The sequence below is a fragment of the Lolium rigidum genome, chromosome 3, assembly GCF_022539505.1.
Source record: "Lolium rigidum isolate FL_2022 chromosome 3, APGP_CSIRO_Lrig_0.1, whole genome shotgun sequence".
NCBI lineage: Eukaryota > Viridiplantae > Streptophyta > Magnoliopsida > Poales > Poaceae > Lolium > Lolium rigidum.
In genome coordinates, this window is record NC_061510.1 from 400,799,566 (window position 1) to 400,819,215 (window position 19,650).

Here is a 19,650-nt window from a genome sequence, read left to right on the forward strand (position 1 = left end):
CCTTTTATCGCGCCTCTTTTGTCGCGGATGGCCACCCGCGACAAAAGGCCCTTACCCCCCGCTACAAAAACCCTGTTTTCCACTAGTGTGGTTTCCTACCGTCGTGGCTATTCCGATGAAGTGACGACATAATTAGGACGAGATGGTGCGGAAATGGTGAATGGAACCTGGGTACGCGCGCACCCGTTTACGTAAAGTTCAAAATAATGCTATTTAAAAGTTTCAAAAAAATGTGAAGTAAAATTTTGCATGTATATACTATGTTGATACTTACTCGTGTGTGTTTTCACGGAAAAATACCATTGTATGTGACCTACACAAAAATGACAAAATGCAAATTCCTATTCCTGTGAATAGTGCAAATTCCTGTTCACTATTCTCATTTGGACATTTTGTCATTTTTATGCAGGCCACACACAATGGTATTTTTTCGTGAAAACTTACACGAGTAAGTATCAGCATAATATGTACATGCAAAAATTTACTTCACATTTTTTTGAAATTTTTTAAATAACATTTTTTGAACTTATCGTAAACGGGTGCGCGCGCACCCAGGTTCCAAACGTCCGGGTCGCGAGATGGTGTCCATAAACATAACAGCGGCAAATTTTCCAACGCAGCATTGAGACTGAGCCGGCGCAACTTTTTTTTGTTAGACATGCTCGGCCCATTAATGATAGTCTGTAGTCTGTAAGTGTGTTTGCTTTGCCTGCCTTTACGTACATGCTTGTATGCTAGTGTAATTGCTACCTGGTAGTGAGTGAGCTGACAGTGAACTTCCTGACAACCCCCCCTGATTCACAGATTTGTACTGGGCTAACTGTAAATGCGTAGGGTGAACAAAAACAATTTTGTTTAAGGTTAATTTGATCACATCTCTTCTATTAGCATGGTTCTGAACTGCAACTTCACTATTATGTACAAGTTCTAGGTTCCAAATGGGAATTTATGTTCACTAGCACAATTTCTTCCCAGGTTCCATTTTTTATGGCTTTGAAACATCTTTCTCAAAAACTTTTGGACGGTGATTATGGTTTTAACAAACTTTCATTCCATTCTAGTCACCAGTAGTCGCCACAGGAACATTTCCCGTCCCTGAAATGATGAAACCTCTTCTTGTCCCGAACCACAATCTCCCTCTCTACTACCTTGGAGATCAGCTTAGCAGCATTATGGCAGTCCTTGCACATCCTGATGTTCTTGAACACCCTAACCTTCGCCGGCCCGGCTGTCCTCAGCAGCCCGAACGCAATGGCCTGCTTCTCGCTGTGCCATCGCAGCGCCTCCACCTTTTCTTCCTCCTCCAGCTCGTGGAGCACGACCGTGGTGTCGGGAACGTATCCGATCTCGCGGATCCTCTGTTCGAGACCGTGGCACATCCTCCTTACCTCGTCCATCTCAGGGAGCGAGTTCTCTCCGACGACGAAGCTGTACACCTTGCCCGCAACGTCGATCCAGCTACAGCCCGGCTCCTTGGCGACGCTAGCGCCCCTGAGCATCTTCCTCACCTTCCTCATATCATCCCACTGGCCAGTTCCGGCGTACATGTTGGAGGCGAGGACATAGTGCTCGGCCTTGTCGGGTTCCAGCTCAAGCAGCCTCTCAGCAACCTCCCTTCCCAGCTCAACCTCTCCATGTATGTGGCAGGCAGAGAGCACCGAGCTCAGTACCTTGGCGTCGGGCTCCTCCGGCATCTCCTCCATGAGCGCCATGGCATCGGCAAAGCGCCCTCCTCGGCTCAGCATGCCGACAATGCAGGCATAGTGTTCTAGCTTTGCCTCTGTTTCACAATGGTTTCTCATCTCCTCGAAGAAATGTAGCCCCTCCTCCAACATTCCGGCATGGCCACACGCCACCAGTAGGCCAAGGTAGGTGAACTCATCAGGTTCCACCCCCTCCCTCCTCATCCTGTCATACAGCTCAACAGCTTCCTTCCCAGCACCATTGATGGCGTATCCGGTGATCATCGCCGTCCACGAGACAACGTCTTTTGCCTCCAGCCGGTCAAAGAACGCCCTGGCATCATCCACAAATCCACACTTTGAGTACATGTCTATCAGTGAGCTTGATAGGAACGAGTCCTCGCAGTAATTGGCTTTCAGGGCGAAACAATGCATCTCCTTCCCTAATCTAACAGCTGGTAGTTCTGAGCAAGCCATCAAGGCGCTTGTTGCTGATATCAGTAATGGTCGGTGTCCTCTTGCTACATTGGATTGCATCTCCCTGAAGAGCTGGAGTGCTTCACTGGGTAGTCCGTTCTGTGAGTAACCAGCAATCATGGTGTTCCATGACACCTCATCGTTCTCCACCGCTTCATCATCGAAGAGCAAACGAGCCAAAGACACCGTCCCGCATTGGATGTATGCCGAGAGGAGCGAGGACCGGATGAAGGAATCCCTGTCCAGTCCATTCCTGAGGATGAACCCATGGGTAGCCTTGCAATGGAGCAAATGCTTCAGGTTGCCACATGCCAAGAGCAAGCTCCCAATGCTAAACCAGTCAGGCTTCAGTCCACAATGACTAGCCATCTGAAGGAACAGCTCGATCGCAGTGTTCACCTCGCCGTTCTGGACGTGGGCGCCGATCAGCGTGTTCCATGAGCTCACCGTCTTGCTCCGGATGCTAGTAAAGAGATGGCTGGCATGGAGCAAGCATCCACATCTCCCATAGGCTGCCATCAGAGCATTCAGCACCATGTCATTGCCGCCGGTCCAGTCCAGACCTCTACGGATGGTAAAGGCATGCAGCTGCCTCAGCTTGGCCAGCTCCGGCGGCCCTGAGCAGGCCGGCAGGACGCTCAGCACGGTGATCTCATCGGCTGGCACGCCGCGTTCCTCCGTCAGCTGCATCTCACGCAGCAGCCCGAACGCAGCGCCGGCCTCGCCGTTCCTCGCGTACCCGCCGAGCATCACATTCCAGGACACGACGTTGCTCTCGGAAGCCTGGAGGAACGCGCGCTCGGCGTTGGCGAGCTCGCCGCACTTGGCGTACATGTCGACGAGCACGTTGCTCACGCGCGCAGCCGCGTCCCACCCAGACTTCACCGCGAGGCCGTGCACCGCCATGCCTGTCCCCGGACACCCGAGCGCGGCGCACATCGGGAGCACCGTGACCAGCGTGGCCTCGTCCGGTACGGCCTCTGAAAGATCGACCAGGCAGTCTCGGAACACCTCGATGGCTCGGCGCGGGTAGGCCGAGAGCGCCGCCATGAGCGCGTTCCAGGAGACGAGGTTCCTGGACGCGGTCGGAATCCCGTCGAACACCTTCTCGGCGTCCTCGGCGCGGCCGCACCGGCCGTACATCGAGACGAGAGAGTTGGCGACGAAGGGGTCGCCGCTGGCCAGGCCGAGCTTGGCGGCGAGCGCGTGGACCTGGCGCCCCGTGGTCGCGCCGTCGCGGAGGAAGCCGCAGGACTTGGCGGCGGGAGGGAGCGTGAACCTGTCCGGGGCGAGGCCCTCGGAGGCGGCGAGGAGCGGCGGTAGGAGGGCCAGGGCGTCGGCGTGGCGGCCGGCGCGGGAGTGGCCCGCGAGGAGCGCGTTCCATTGCGGGAGTGACGCGGCGGTGGGCTTGGCCGGCGGCGGAGGAGGGTTGATTGAGTGGGGGTGGGGCTGTGCGCGAGGGGGAAGCGGCGCGAGGTGGACGGCGGCCGCGGCGGGCATGGGGTCACCTCTGTTCAGCTCAGCTTATCCGAGATGGGGGAAAGGAGAAAAATGGTTAGTGAGTGGCCCGCGAGGTTTGATTTTAGCCTGAAATCCCAATATACATGGAAATTTCAAAAGATTCGGTTAAATTTAAATTTCAGCCACCCATCGCTTAGTTGGATTGTATCCCTCCGAGTGAAAGATCAAAAAGTTTATGAGGTTTGTGGCATGGCTCGTTGCCTTTGTTGGGACGAGAGACCAGAGGAGTCGGACAAACTCATGTTTGAGAAAACGAAAATATGTCTATTTTTTTTTCAAACATGTGTGATTATTCGTGTGTGTGTCTCATTTCTTGTCTTGTAGCACAAAAAATACGATAAAAATGACGGGCTAACGTATTCCATTGTGTTTGCACCACATTTATTCATTTGGCCTTTAATCGTCTTTTTTATTGGGTGCTGTTCTTTTCTGTTTTGTGTTTTCATTGTAACCTGGTCTCCCATCATGTTGTACTTCTGCCCGGTTGATTCTTTCGTTAATTTAATGTTGGGCTCGTATTAAGTCTTTTATCTTAAAAAGTTATTCATATGGTGCATCTATTGTCTCGTCAAGCAGAAAAATAAGACAAAATGATGGGCTAAATAGCGTTTGCACCACATTTGTTTACAGAAAGTGCACAAAAGGGTGCAATGCATTTATCATTTATAGGGTGTGTATAAAACCCCCCGATGTATGTGTTTTTCGTCTACAATAGAATACCTATATTTTGTCGGCTTTATATAGCTCCAACTCTCCACTCTCCCCTCTTGACCATAACAATATCATAGAACATATAAAAATCTTGAGGATGAAACTATGTACCCATCTTCATACTCGATAAATTTCATGTGCATAATATTTGACTTATGTTTTTTTATGAGCAAAACTTTTACACATGCGTCCTTACAACTTATTGTTTAAATCTTCCAAGCTGCGGTCAGAACATCTGCACATCTCTTGTAGTGTTGGTAAACTCTCATCATCTAATGCCAAGTAATTATGTGGACGCTATATTTATATAAGCATCCGACGTGAAGAAGGTGACGATAAGACGATTGCCACTTGTATAATTAGGACAGTTAAACCGGGCAAAAATATTTAATTCGGGGTGAACATATGCATGGCATGGCATGGCATGGCTGATGCAGAGCAGGCGCACACATACAATCCTAGAGGCCTTTGGTCAGATTTGATTTTAGCCTGAAATTCAAAGATAAAATTATTTTTTATACACATTGAAATTTCAAATGATTCGGTTAAATTTTAATTTTCAGTCACCCATCGTCTAGTTGGATTGTATCCCTATGAGTGAAAGGTAAATAGTTTATGAGGTTTGTGACATGGCTTGTTGTATTTGTTAGCCAGAGACGAGAGGAGTCAGATGAGCCCATGTTTATGAAGACGAAAAATGGGTCTATTTTCATATTTTTAAAAAAAAGTGTATTTTTTAAGAACCCTTGAGCTTTATTAGTTAGGCAATAATAATGTTCTTAGGCTGGTGCCAACGCGGGCGGGTGGCGGGGCGGTACCGCCCGGCTTGGGGTGGGAGGCGGGCGGGACGAGAGTGAGGGGCGCCGGCGGGGGCGCCCGGCGCTAGCGCCCGCTCCCGCCCGGCTGGCGCCCGCGTTGGCGGCGAGAGGGAGGCGGGAGAGGGCGAGAGGCGGGGCGGCGCGATGGCGGGGTGGGGGCGAGAGGGTGGCGGGCGTTAGGGCGGGCGAGAGCAGGGCGAGAGTGGGGCGGGAGGCGGGCGTTATGCGGGCGAGAAGCGGGCGAGAGCGGGCGAGAGTGGGGCGGGAGTGGCTAACGGCTACCTGACGTGGCGCGACGCGATTCGTCCAGCAGAGCTAGCCGTTGCTGGTTCAAAAAACCCTATAAATACCCCCATATGTTTTCAGACATTCCACACCTCCACTCTCCATTTCCACTCCACTCTACACCATGTCTTCGTCCAGCAGCAGTTCGAGCGACGGAGTGGAGGGTGATTTCATCGCTGCATTCCGGGGAGGAGTATGAGGAGGAGATGCAAGCCGAGGAGGTGGTGCCAAGACGTCGGCGCCGCCGAGAGTTCATCGGGCGTGATCGTCCGGGTGCCCACGATCGGCTCTTCGAGGACTACTTCGCCGACGGCTGCAGCTATCCTCCGAGCTACTTTCGGCGAAGGTATCGGATGAGACGATCCTCTTCCCGACCATTGTGGCTAGATTGGGTGAATACTCTCCGTATTTCACCCAAAGAAATGATGCTCTCAACCGTGCTGGTTTCTCTCCCTGCAAAAGTGTACTCGCGGCTTTGCGTACGTTAGCTTATGGAGCCGCTGCAGATACAATAGATGAGTGGCTTAAGTTAGCTAGACAAACTTCATCAGATTGTCTAGATAGATTTTGTGAAGGCATCATTGAGTGTTACGGGGAGACGTTTTGCCGTCGCCCAAGCTCGTGGAGGATACTCGGCGGCCGTTAGCGAAAGCCGAGGAGCGTGGCTTTCCGGGCATGTTAGGGAGCATCGATTGCATGCATTGGCAGTGGAGGAACTGCCCAGTGGCTCATGCTGGCCAATTCACAAGGGGAGACATCAAACACCCTACCATAATCTTAGAAGCCGTTGCGTCGTATGATCGTTGGATCTGGCATGCCTTTTTTGGAGTGGCCGGGTCCAACAACGACCTCAATGTACTCAACCAGTCGCCGTTGTTCACCGATGTGCTTAGGGGAGAAGCACCCGTAGTGAACTTCACGGTGAATGGACACGAGTACCACTATGGTTACTACCTTGCCGACGGCATCTACCCCTCCTGGCCGGTGTTCATGAAAGGTGTTACTCTTCCACAAAATGAAAAGCAGCGAGTGTTCACTTCTGCTCAATCAGCGCATCGCAAAGATGTCGAGTGTGCCTTTGGAGTGTTGAAGGCTAGGTTCAACATTCTAGCAGTTCCGGGACGCTCCTACTCCGGGCGTACTCTTGGATTGATCATGCGTGCATGTGTCATTCTGCACAACATGATCATCGACGATGAGCGTGGACAAAATTTGGACAACATCTATGAGACAGTTGCTTCAAATGTCGGCCCTGCAATACACCACCATGCACCACCAAGCCTAGCAGCCAGGATTCAGATGGACACCGAAATGAGGGAGTCACCGATGTATACACAGCTCCAGCATGATTTGATGGAGCATGTGTGGGCTCATAATGCCTAGATTATGTAATTTTTTCAACTATTTATGTAATTTTTTCAAATTTTTATGTAATTTCTTTTTATGATGTAATCGGTAATAATTTTAGTTCAATAAAATAATTTCCTTGCATTATTATTAATGTTGTAATCTGAAAAAGAAAAGCTAATGTCGAGGAGAGAGAAAAGCTGATGTGGAGGAGAGAGAAGTGAGAGCTCTCACTATAGCCCATGCATTGGCAAGGTGGGGTGAGAGTGGGGTGAGAGTGGGGTGAGAGTGAGGAAAAAGCTGACGTGGCGAGGCTAGAGCGGGGCGGTGCCTTACAATCGACTGCAACCAACGGCGACACACGGGGTGGGCATAAAGTCCCATAGCACACCACTTGTACTCCCTTTGCCTAATATGCGTGCTTATTTGTGTGTGCCTCATCTCTTGTCTTGTCACACGAAAAATAGGACAAAAATAACGGGCTAACATATTCAATTGCGGTTGCACCACATTTTTTCTTTTTTGCTTTTAGTCATCTTTCTCCTTCCTTTTGAGTGTTGTTCTTCTCTCATTTTCTGCTTTCATTGTAAGATGGGCTTCCTAGTCAGTGATCATATTCTCATGCCAAGTAATTATGTGGGTGACGATGACACAATTGACACACGCATAATAATTAGGACAGTTAAACCATGCGAAATTTATTTAATTCGGGGCGAACATATGCATGGCACCTGCTGCTGATGCAGAGCAGGCGCACACATACAGTAGAGAGTTCCTCGATCAGGGTAGCGTTACATGGAGGTAGTTAAGCACGTCGTATCGTAGACGATGCACGCGCGCTACCGCAGCTGATGATCTAGCAGGTGCAGCAGGAGCAGCCGCAGCTGGTGCCGCAGTTGCACTTGTTGCAGCTGCAGCCGCCGTTCTCGGCCTCCGCCGCCACCTCCATCCCGCCGGCGCTACTGCATCCCAATAACACTCGCGGCAGTTAGAATCGATCAACATATAACTAATTAATGGAATGATTCAGGTGAGGAGACTGATGAGCAACGTACGCCTTGTGGGTGGCGGAGGTGAGGAGGACGGTAGCGTTGCCGGCGGCCTCGACGTCAGGGTACATGCCGCAGCCGTTGCAGCCGCTGCCGCAGTTGCAGGAGCTGCCGCACCCGCACTTTCCTGAGCAGCAAGACATCTTCGGTTCGAGCTTGAGACTGGATGACCGGAGATGGAGATGGAGGGCTTTGATCGGCTTCTTGGTTGCTTGCTGGCTTGAGGAACTATGACAACGCAGCCATGGCTATTTATAGGCCGGAAGAAGAAGAAGAGATTGGGAGATCGAGATGAGAGATGCTGCACGTAAACGCGCACTTTGGCAAAAGGATGGAGGGGAGCAACCCAGGGACCACCGCACAAGAGCGCCTGGGAAAGAGGAATATGGATAGGGGCCTCTCGCTCAATTTGATTCCATTTGTTTCTTCTGCTTCTGCTAACTTTGCTTCTTCCGTTATTTCTTTTGCAAAATTATACTGAGAGAACGACGAGAGTTTTAGTGAGAGTCTTGAGCATCTCCGGTGGCATCCTCTAAAACGGGTCCGGTAAAAATCTGGATCGAGCGTTTTGGGGCGTTATTCTCTAGCCGCGTTTCTCTAACGCAACCCCTAAACCTTGTTTCATGTAAAATAAATATTTTATTTATGATTTTAGAGATGCTTTGTTGTTTTTAAATGGAAAGAGATTGAAACGGCCAACGAAAAACATCGTGAAACCTTGAAAAACACCAGAGGAGGGCGTTAAAAAAAAACTAGACTAGAAGTTATGTGGCCCTCGTCTTCTTCGATCCCGTTGTCACCGTCATCGTTGTGATAGTGGATACAACAAGAATTGTTGTCGAACACCTTTACGTTCATCTCGCTGTCGCATTCATAGAAGAAATTCACCAAGCAACCGACCGCCATGTTTTGTTTGTGTCAAATATTGCGTACGAGTTAGGGTACGTTTGGACTCTGAGTTGTAATATGTGTGGATAGGATACGTGTATTGTTTGAGTCGAGCACTAGTAGCCTAGGCCTCCTATATAATGAGGGTGTGTAACCTATAACGACTTGGTAGCAGTAGACGCGCAAGGGAATCCAGCGGCATGTGTTGGTGCCCAAGACGGCTAAGATGTTGCCGTATCAAAGGGGAGGTGCGCCCGTAGTCATGGCCCATAGAGTAGGCAAGTTCGTGAACCACGTTAACAATCTCGGTATCGTTATCATGCTGCGATTGCTTGGTTCTCGGTAGATCGACTATGCGCCTTCGACGATAACACTCCAAGTCATGCGTGCGGGTGAACTTCTTACAACTGGTGTGGAGGTAAATCTTCCCTTCCCGGTCGATCAAGACCTCCACGGGCCACCGACAAAAGCCGCAGCTTGCTTCCCTCAGGGTCACCTCAGTCGGCTCCTGACCTACGAGAAATTCGGTGAACTTGTCTGGGAGCTTGTTCTTGTCGAAAGGTTCGTCGTTACCGACAATGCTCGCTTCCTAGCTAGCTCCGATGGCGCTGGGCCGTCAGAGCATGCGATAATCCTATTTAAAGACAACAGCTAGGGATGTTCTAAGAGCATCTCCCGTCACATCTCCAAACCTTCCCACAAATGATTTTGGGGCGCCCCGGACAGTTAACCGCGACCAGCCGTGCGTTCCAAAGGCCATTTGTATCTGGTGTGACCCAATATGGTGTCAAACACCCCCTGTCCGTCCCTACTACACAGGGGTCATTGCGGGGGGAGTCAGACACAACGCGAAGCAGTGCGCCGAGTGGAGGGCACGTTGCGTCAGTGGCTCTAACCAAGGCGACAACTTTTCCTAAATGCGGTGACGATTTTCGAGGCGGAGGTAGGTGAGACGTCCCGTCGCCGCTGGCCATCCACTCCTCGGGTTAATGTTGTTCCCGCCCTTTCACCCACCGCTTCATGCCCTTTCGCCGCCGCTTCCCGCCCTCTCGCCGATGCTTCCAGCGCCAACCCCGCCTATAAACCACGTCACTCGACACCATCGTCACCACAGTCGCTGCCGTTGCACATTCTCTTCTCTCCACGTACACCAAAATGTCGTGCCGCCACGCTACGACCTACTCCATGCTGGGCCTCAACGGACGCGGCAACCCGGCACCTCCACCTCCACCTGCGGTAGAACCAACGTCGCCTACGATCGAGCCCAGGCTTGGCAAGGCAGAGATGGAGGAGTTCGCCGTCCTCGACATGTAGTTCGCGGTTGATATGGAGCAGGGTCGACGGCGGAGGACCTGGAGGAGTGGGAGGAGGAGAACGACGATGACCTGGAGGAGGAGGAAGAGGAGGAAGACGATGACCTGGAGGACTGGATCGCTAGGTCAGGCATGGAGGAGAAGTTCGTGGAGCAGAAGGCCATTCTTAAGTCCTACGAGACTCTGAAGAAGGAGCATGAAGACACTCGTGCCCGTGACGATGCCTTCGAAGAGCAGTGGTGATGCATCGTCGGCATCTCCGTCGAACATGCGTCCATTGAGGACGGGGCTCGCCGCCTGATGGAGGACGAGCGACATCGGCTCCACGACGAAGCGCGTGGACACCAGTTCTTGCGTTGGCTATGCGGAAGGAGCGGCGGGCGGCGAGGATGAAGCGAGGTTGTCAAGCACCCAATAGGATGACGAGTAGGATAGGGTTTGCTTGTAGCCGTTTACATTCAATTAGTAATATATAAACAAAAATTGAATGATAACCTTTATTTTCATCATATTTCATTATTTTGGGGCCGCGTTTGGGGGTTGCGACAACACGAACCCCAAAAAACACCACCAGGCGGTGTCGCTTAACACTTGGGCTTCGTTTGGCTGTAGAGGGACTGATCCACTAGCGGATCTAACCTGGGGAGGGGGAGAGAGAGAGAGCCTGAGTGTCTCGTCGCCACTGCCAGCTTCTCGGTGTGAGGGTGTGGGGGAGATGGACATCACGGAGGCTAGGGTTTTCGCCGAGCTCCATGGCGCCGACTAGGCCCACGACGACCCATCATTGGAGAAGCTGAGCACTCGTCTCCTACTAGCTGGTTTCGTCGCCGAGGTCCACGACAACCCATCGCCATCCTTCCGCGGTTCCGCCACCAGCCCGTGCTAGAGAAGAAAATCGGGAAAGAGAGAGAGAGAGAGAGCTCGAAGACTATTGGGGATTCTTTCCACGGGTGAGGTCAAGAGTTTTCCTCCCCCGGTGAAACGAGGTGGTTTGTGGGGGCATCGGATGAGGTGGAATCCCGAAAGGTTTTAACCGAACACGTCATGAGAGTGGGCCAGGATTAAACCCGGTGGTGTCGACCCGGTTGACCCACCGGGATTTAGCCGGGATCCTGGCCGGGTTGGGGTGAAACAAACAAGGCCTTGATGTGGTGCTTCTGCCGGACACGTTACACGGTTACAGGCACCTGTACATGGCAACCGTCAAACAAAAGTCTCCATTCCGGCATTCCCATTCCCTTCCTAAACAACTCGACAAAATCCAAACCGCAGACCAGCCCAAACCGTGTCACGAAAGCGTCAGACACACCGCGAGCCGAGCTGTAACCCAGCTTCTAGAACCTTCCGCCGGCGCGCGTGCGCGCTAGGGTTGCCCGCCGGCCGCAGCGATGGCGTCGGCCGCCAAGTCGTCGCGCTCGCGCCCGGCCGGCCACTCTGGCGTCCTCCCGATGCACGCGGCCGCGGGCGGCGGCGGCGGCGGCGGCGGCGACGGCGCCGGGTCGCGGCTCGCCGACAAGCTCAAGATATTCAAGACCGACAAGTTCGACCCCGACTCCTACGTGCAGTCCAAGTGCCAGACCATGAACGAGAAGGTAAGGGATCGCCGACCCCGTTGGAATTGGAAATTGGCTTTGGTAGTGTTGCGGCGGCGGGAAAGCTTTAGTTTCGCGTCCCAGAGGTGCGCTTAGGTACGGGATTTTGGAGCTTCCCAAGTGCTAATTGGGCACGGTTATGGTTTCTATTAATAGAAATGGGGTGGGGGAGCCCTTTCTGTCGGGGGCTAACTACGGGAAAGGTTGGTAACGTGGTGCGAAAGTACGGATAGTTTGATGTACTGATTCAAGTTTGTGGCAAAATTATGCTCGAAGTGCATACACCAGATAATACAGAAACGACAAGGCGACTCAAATTGAGTTAAGGATGACTTGACTCTATAAGTTGGTTTCATTTTTATTAATTGAGTCGGGCGAGGTCCTTTCTCTCTATGAAACTCAGATTGAGTTTGGATGATAAGTCTTCCTGTCGCGAGCTTTTATTCGAGCTTGGAAGAAGAACTAACTCAAATAGACGTTAGTTCTGGATTATCTCGGGGCACCACATAAACTTATGTAGCTCGTGTATGTGAATAATTAGAAAAGACAAATGCAAAGTTTGCAGTGAACATTTCTGATCGTGTGATTTGCTTTTGGTCAGAGGGAGATAGAGTCACTTTAATTTTGTGAGTTCAGTTGTAGGTAGCCGATGTTATGGTTCATTCAGTGAACAGATACTTGCTTGCAAAGTCATACGATTCATTCAGAGGTTGCAGATTTTCTCAATTTATGGACGCACCTCGCTCGGAAACAAACTCACTGATCATTTGTAGTTCTCTATTTAACTGGTTTTACTTTGAAGCAGAGGGAGATCAACTCCCATCAATTCGGTGATCAATCTAGACTATTTCGGAAACATCAGGTTTTTCAATGCGCACTTTGTTGTTGGAGCAACATATGGGTTGATCTCCTCCTCTGTATGAGTTATATTCAAATAGGTTATGTTTATACTTTGGGGACTTTGGGGTATACTATGGGTTAGGATCCTCTTATTTGTGCAATCACAATATGCCATGTACTCCCTCTGGTCCTTTTTAATTGATTCGAATTTAGTACAAAATTATACTACATCCGAGTCAATTAAAAGAGACCGGAGGGAGTACATCAGCTTTTATTCATGCACATTCAGTTTTCCAAATTGTGCTGTTATTTGCTCATCCATGTTTTTTTTTGCAAGTACATTTCACTTGAATTTATCACTGAAAAATTACACGAAATGCTTTGAAAAATCAAGTGTGACTGAAGTTCAAAGTTTATTACAGGAAATAAGACAACTGTGTTCTTATCTGCAAGACCTAAAGAAGGCTTCTGCTGAAGAGATGCGTAGAAGTGTCTATGCTAACTATGCTGCATTCATCAGGTACCTAGAAGTGTATTTGCTAATTATGCTCTATTCATCAGGTGTGAAATTGAAGTTAATTATACCTATGAGAGTATCTTCATGAAACACTTTATTATTTGGTCTGATAAATTCCCCTTTCTTAGTTTTGTTTCTAAATTAGTGTGCGTCTGTGTGCGTAAGCATGCTTTACTGCTAATGCTATGGTCCCTCAACTGCTGCACAGTCTTGGAACATATTTTTTCACGGACTTCAATCTATATATTGTAAGAACTAGATTCCAAGTCTCCAATACATATTTGAGAACAAGGAGACGGCACTTTCTTGGTAACAGTTCCTCTTTTGTTCTGAGTGGCTGGTGTTCACTTACTTTTCTTGTCCTTCTATGGTGGCATCCTGTTTTCAAATCATTGCTTGTATATGTTACTCCCTCCGTTTCATAATTCTTGTCGTGGTTTTAGTTTTAATTTGAACTAAAACCACGACAAGAATTATGGAACGGATGGAGTACATTCAGCTCCTGTGTTCTTCCTCTCTACAACCCATTTCATGACTTCTGAACACAGTGTCTAAAAATCACTCTCTTGGTTATTAGAACATCAAAGGAGATATCTGACCTCGAAAGGGAGCTGCAATCTATCAAAAATCTGCTAAACACTCAGTCAGCTCTAATTCATGGCCTTTCCGAAGGAGTTCAGATCGATTCCTTGACTACAGGACCTGAAGATTCCGAAGAAGAGAGCTTCTCTACTGTTGAAGACCAGGAGCTTTCAGAAATTCAGAACTGGTATACTGATTTTCCCGAGAGGCTTGATGTCTTGCTGGCTGAGAGAAGAGTGGATGAAGCACTGGATGCCCTGGATGAAGCAGAGCGAATCGCTGCTGATGCAAAGCAGAAGCAAATTCTTTCCACAGCTGAAATTCTTGCTTTGAAGAGGGCTATCTCTGACAACCGTCAGAAGTTGTCAGATCAGCTTGCCGAAGCTGCTTGCCAGTCTTCTACTTGCGGCATTGAACTACGTGCTGCAGCTTCTGCTCTCAAGCGACTTGGTGATGGACCCCGTGCTCATAGTTTGTTGCTCAGTGCACATAACCAAAGGCTTCAGGGCAACATACAAACGACCCATCCATCTAGCACAGCATATCGTGGGGCGTACACAGCGGCTCTTGCAAAACAAGTTTTTTCTGCTATATCTCATGCTCTCAGTGACTCTATGGAAGTCTTTGGTGATGAACCATCTTATGCATCTGAAGTAGTTACCTGGGCTACTAAGCAGGCAATGTTATTTGCCTTGCTTGTAAAGAGGCACGCTCTAGCCTCTTGTGCAGCCAGTGGGGGTTTAAGAGCTGCTGCAGAATGCGTGCAAATAGCACTTGGTTATTGCTCCTTGCTAGAAGCTCGTGGTCTGTCACTTTCAGGAGTTGTGATGAAACAGTTCAGACCTTGTGTTGAGCAAGCATTAGATTCCAGTTTGAGGAGAATTGAAGAGAGTACTTCTGCTTTAGCTGCAGCTGATAACTGGGTACTAGTCTATTCCCCAACTGGTATACGACCATTTGCTAGATCATCTGCTGGTAATATGGCACCCAAGCTCTCAAGCAGTGCTCATAGGTTCAATTCGATGGTTCAGGTAACGCGTTTCAGACTATTAATTGGGCTCCTTTTGCTCTCCCATATTTTCTTGGTTAATTTGATACTTTCAAGGTTTTTTTTTTAACTCCTTAAGGTGAGAACCTCTAGAGAATCCTCTATTTTCTGGCGAAAAATAGAGGATACGTCCAAGGTTTTTTTTTTTTTTTACTTCTTAAGGTGAGAATCAAATCAAAACTCAAAGAGGCCATTCTTGCAACAAAAGACAGATTCTTAAGCATATGGCAGCTGCTTGTATTCTTCTGCTTCATGGGACTCTTCCCTTGTGATATATTTACAGTGTTTTCTTTCTATTTTGAGGATCAATACATGTAGTAATCTTATTTTGATTTGTAGGATTTCTTTGAGGATGTTGGGCCACTGCTTAGCCTGCAGTTAGGTGGTTCTACAATGGATGGGCTTCTAAAAATATTCAATACATATATTGATTTGCTCGTAAGTGCTCTACCGAGCTCAATGGATGATGAAGCGAATTTGGAAGGTTTAGGAAATAAGATTATTCGCATGGCAGAGACTGATGAGCAGCAGTTAGCATTATTAGCCAATGCATCCTTACTTGCTGAAGAGTTGTTACCTAGAGCAGCTATGAAGCTGCCATCTGTAAACCAGACCAGCATGGATAGTATGCCTAAAAGGGGTCCAGAGAAGCAAAACCGTGCATCAGAGCATCGTGAATGGAAAAGGAAGCTGCAACGTATGGTGGACAAACTTAGAGATAGTTTCTGCAGGCAGCATGCTCTTGCTCTTATATTCACGGAAGAAGGTGACACTCATCTGAGCGCAGAAATGTATATCAATATGGATAATAATGTTCAGGAGATAGAATGGGTCCCTTCTCTAATTTTTCAGGTACCTACAGGTTTCTATCCCTTAAAAACTTGATGGATAAATCTTATATTTAATACCATTTTGAAGAATATGATCTACTATGGCAAGTGTCATCATGCTGGTTATTGTATGCTATTAAATGTTTTTTTATGGTGAGACTATATTCAATAGAATGTTGATTGTCGATGGATATTAGTGGCAGTTTGACTGACTTGTAGGGGGAACAAGTCTATCAGCTCTCATTAGTCTATGATTCAGCACTACTTTCTTTTCATATGTGGTAAAAACATCGTACTATGCATGCATATACTGTCCTGTTGTTGTTTTTGATTGTTGTGTCGAAAAGCAGTAGTGCTGTTTTCTATCAAATAAGAGGAAAAACAAAATAACTGAACAAAGTTACAAAGAAGCGTGAGGGCTATACAGAAGGATAATACAAGCGGTGGATGTTTCTATTGTGTGATTAGCCACAAGTTAGTATATTTATTTTATCAAATCAAAATAGTACCTCTATTTTTGAACTTTTTAAAAAGTATCTTCTGTAGGAAAGACAAATTGCGAGAAAACGTGTGCCCTTAATTGCTTAAAGAAATGCCAACCATTTGAACTTAACTGGAACTGGATACTGGAGGGTAGTGTTTTGTCAGTGTGCAGATAACAAATCATGGAGCTTGAGCAGTCAGCTGTATTTTGCAAATCTGCCCAAGAAACTATATCCTTCTGCAGCATCTCATCTGCAGTTGATTGCAGGAACTTTATGCGAAACTACACAGGATGGCGGGCATTGCCACCGAGATGTTTGTTGGCAGGGAAAGATTTGCTACATTGCTAATGATGCGGCTGACAGAAACAGTCATATTGTGGCTCTCAGAGGACCAGACCTTTTGGGAGGAAATTGAAGAGGGGCCAAGGGCTCTGGGGCCCCTTGGACTTCAGCAGGTGAGCTCATTTCCCCTCTTATTTTTTTTTAATTTGAGAGTCGTTTTCTTCTTTTTTATGCCACCAATTATTGTTATTATTTAACACTTTCCTTTGCAGTTCTACCTGGACATGCAATTTGTGATCCTTTTCGGGCAAGGCCGTTTCTTGTCCCGGCATGTACACCAAGTCATATTGAACATCATCGACAGAGGGATGGCAGCATTCTCTGCTACTGGATTGGATCCTGATAGGTATCTTACTATTTATCCGACTCCCATATTGTGTTTTAATAAATTCTTACTGAACCAATTTACTTGTGCCTAAACTGAAATCTGACGTAGCAGTATATTAATTTCTCGCAGTGCGCTTCCAAGCGACGATTGGTTCATCGAGGTTGCACAAGACACCATCAGCAGGATCAGTGGGAAGGCTCAAACTGCTACCTCGGAGAGGGAGGTGCACAGCCCGACGGCCTCCGTCTCAGCGCAGTCCGTGTCATCTGTCAGATCTCACGGCAGCTCCTAGTTCGCACCCCGGGCAACCATCTTCCGTAGACAGGTCCTTGCAGTATATTTGTAAAGCAATATAGCGTATTTCTCCCCTACACTTCTCGTCTATATGATATCTTTTCCCTGTATATTCTGGTTCCACCTCTGTGTTCGGCCTGTAGATTGTAGTGTTGTGCAGCTAGTTAGTTGTGATTGTACAGCACAGTGAGTATAGCCAAAAGAAATCCTTCTTTGGAGTCACAAAAGAAGAAAAAAACATTCCTCTGAATCGTGACATTGTATCTGGTGTGAATTCCATGACCTGTGTGCAAGGTCAGTTCGTTTTCCATTGTAGAACACGATCTACCAGGACAGACCAGGTCTCCTTTTATACAAAATCACAAGCCGTGTACATCACACGGCAGTTCGTCATTGATGGCGATAATGATCATATACGACCAGTCTCCGGCTTGTAGAGTAATGTTCTGCAGCAGGTTATGACTGCATAGCAGTGTTACACGGTGATTACAGGTAAAGATCATTTGCATTAGAGCCGCAAGAGAAGAAAAAACATCTCTCTGAATTGAGTTCAGAGCTAAGGTTTGTGTATTTGGTGAGCATTGACCTGTGTTCATGGTTCAGTTCACCTTCCATCGAGAATAAATGAAACACCTCATGACTGACCGGGTCTCAGCTTCCGATGCATGACAGTACACATCACACCGTAGTTCGTCATCGATGGCGACAAAGCTAGTATGACCAGTCTCTAGTCTCCTCCTGTCATGTAATATAGCGCGTCGGATCGAGATCGGGTGGCCCGGATCGCAGCCCACCGATGCTCCAGGATCTGAAAGCTTCCCCGTAAAAAAGAATCCAGATGATTGTCGCGTGGCACCAACCACAACTAACAAATTAGGGAGACCATGGTAGAAAAGAACTTCCGAGGCCATGATAGAGCATGGAAATTTCGCCCCAAGACCTGTCCTCGTCTCGGTACGAGTCACAGCGGGTGACTTTTGTGAGCTTTGAACCCTTCAACCTCCACAAAAAAAGGTCCTTTGACATTTGTTGCCCTCTCCAAACTTCTGTTATATATACGCAGCCCAGCCTCTAAGTGACAGTACCAAAACACGTGCCCAACAATCTTGTTTACGAGTAAACTTTGCGAACAATCTTGTTTACGAGTAAACTTTGCGAACAATCTTGTTTACGAGTAAACTTTGCGAACAATCTCATCATCGGCAATGGCGCGTTCCAGAGCCACGTCGAGACCGTCGCGGGTGCTCCAGTTAGCCGCGTTGGTGGTCACCGTGCTCGTGTCGGCGTGCGCAGCGGACCCGGAGCCGGTGCAGGACTTCTGCGTGGCCGTCGTCAGCAAGGGAGCAGATGATCAGCCGACGTTCCCTGGTTTCCCGTGCAAGCCAGAGTCCACGGTGGTCTCCGACGACTTCTTCTTCGCCGACCTGTCCCGCTCCGGCGCCGCCGCGGCGAAAGACAGCCCGTTCGGGTCCGCCGTGACGCCGGGCAACGTGCATGCCTTCCCAGGGCTCAACACCCTCGGCGTGTCCATCAACCGCGTCGACCTCGCCCCCGGCGGCGTGAACCCGCTGCACAGCCACCCTCGCTCCGCCGAGCTCGTGCACGTCATCGCCGGCGAGATGCTCGTCGGCTTCATCAGCACGGCAGGGAAGTTCTACTCCAAGGTCGTCGGGGAGGGGGAGAGCTTCGTCATCCCGCGCGGCTTGGTGCACTTCCAGTACAACGCCGCCGGCAACAGCACCGCCAGGGCCGTCACGGTGTTCAACAGCCAGCTGCCCGGCGTGGTCCTCGCCGCGCCGTCGCTGTTCGGGGCCGAGCCGGAGATTCCCGATGCGGTGCTGGCCAAGAGCTTCCAGGTGGACGGCGAGATCATCAAGCTCCTCAAGTCCAAGTTCCAGAATTGACGTAACCATCTCGATCAAGCTGCCTTGCTAGCTTGGCTGAATTTGTATACTTGTACACCAGTAAATAGCGTTGCTTACTTGGTTCAAATTTCATTACATATATTTGGTGCATCAATAAAACTTCACACCACGACGTATCAAAGCTAAACAGTGTCACCCTAAATCTCAATTCGATCGAGCTAAAGCAAGAGAGACCGAACGATGAACACTGAGTTGTTTTGTGATGCGCTAACTGTCTGCAGCTTTTCTTACTCTTCCTTTTATTTCGCTGAAAAGGGAAACTAGGCTAAAAGGGAAACTAGGCTAAGACACCCACACGATCCACTAGCATCTCACGACCCGATCGAGTTTCGTGCTCAACGATCTAGACCCAAGGTAGCGTACAAATCGCAACAATCAGGCGACAACCAAAGGAAAAACGGCTAACTCTCTCTCTGACGAAACTGAAGTGTTAAAACTACAAGTAACCAGGGGATCGGAACTGAGACAGGGTTTATGCCCAACATTCTACCCCTCAACCTTGTCGAGCGATGCTTGTGTCGATGATCCCGATCTTGGTCCACAGTCCTTGGAAACGAACGTACCCAAGTGGCTTTGCTACGATTGTGCAGAACTGGGATTCTTGTAGAGGAGATGGCAGATTTGTTGTTGATGAAGAGTGTCAATGTACTGTTGAGATAGATGAGGCAAGGGTTAGCTTAGATGAGGTGGAGAGCGTTGCCTATATTGGATGTCCTGGACGAGATTGTTACATTCACGGTGGAGGTAAAGACCTACACCTGATTTGATTATATTCA

The 19,650-nt window shown here is 48.9% G+C and overlaps 4 protein-coding genes across 4 annotated transcripts; 2 read left to right on the forward strand and 2 right to left on the reverse strand.

Moving 5' to 3' along the window:
• Nucleotides 1-849: 849 nt before the first annotated feature.
• LOC124704616 (pentatricopeptide repeat-containing protein At1g18485-like) lies at nt 850-3,659 on the reverse strand. The gene has a single exon (XM_047236888.1). It carries the CDS (start codon nt 3,657-3,659, stop codon nt 1,062-1,064), a length of 2,598 nt encoding a protein of 865 aa, XP_047092844.1. The 3' UTR covers nt 850-1,061.
• A 3,855-nt stretch (nt 3,660-7,514) lies between these two features.
• On the reverse strand, nt 7,515-8,114 carry LOC124700930 (metallothionein-like protein 2C). The gene is made up of 2 exons (XM_047232989.1): nt 7,897-8,114; nt 7,515-7,803 (listed from the first exon to the last, which is right to left on the reverse strand). The coding sequence occupies exons 1-2, from the start codon at nt 8,031-8,033 to the stop codon at nt 7,698-7,700; spliced, it is 243 nt and encodes an 80-aa protein (XP_047088945.1). The 5' UTR covers nt 8,034-8,114; the 3' UTR covers nt 7,515-7,697.
• Nucleotides 8,115-11,479: 3,365 nt separating this feature from the next.
• On the forward strand, nt 11,480-17,199 carry LOC124704617 (exocyst complex component EXO84B-like). The gene is made up of 7 exons (XM_047236889.1): nt 11,480-11,683; nt 12,946-13,043; nt 13,618-14,653; nt 15,010-15,522; nt 16,252-16,440; nt 16,540-16,673; nt 16,785-17,199. Exons 1-7 carry the CDS (start codon nt 11,480-11,482, stop codon nt 16,945-16,947), a joined length of 2,337 nt encoding a protein of 778 aa, XP_047092845.1. The 3' UTR covers nt 16,948-17,199.
• An 884-nt stretch (nt 17,200-18,083) lies between these two features.
• LOC124700931 (germin-like protein 3-7) lies at nt 18,084-18,995 on the forward strand. Its single transcript, XM_047232990.1, has one exon. The coding sequence runs from the start codon at nt 18,155-18,157 to the stop codon at nt 18,851-18,853; it is 699 nt and encodes a 232-aa protein (XP_047088946.1). The 5' UTR covers nt 18,084-18,154; the 3' UTR covers nt 18,854-18,995.
• The last annotated feature ends 655 nt before the right edge of the window (nt 18,996-19,650 follow it).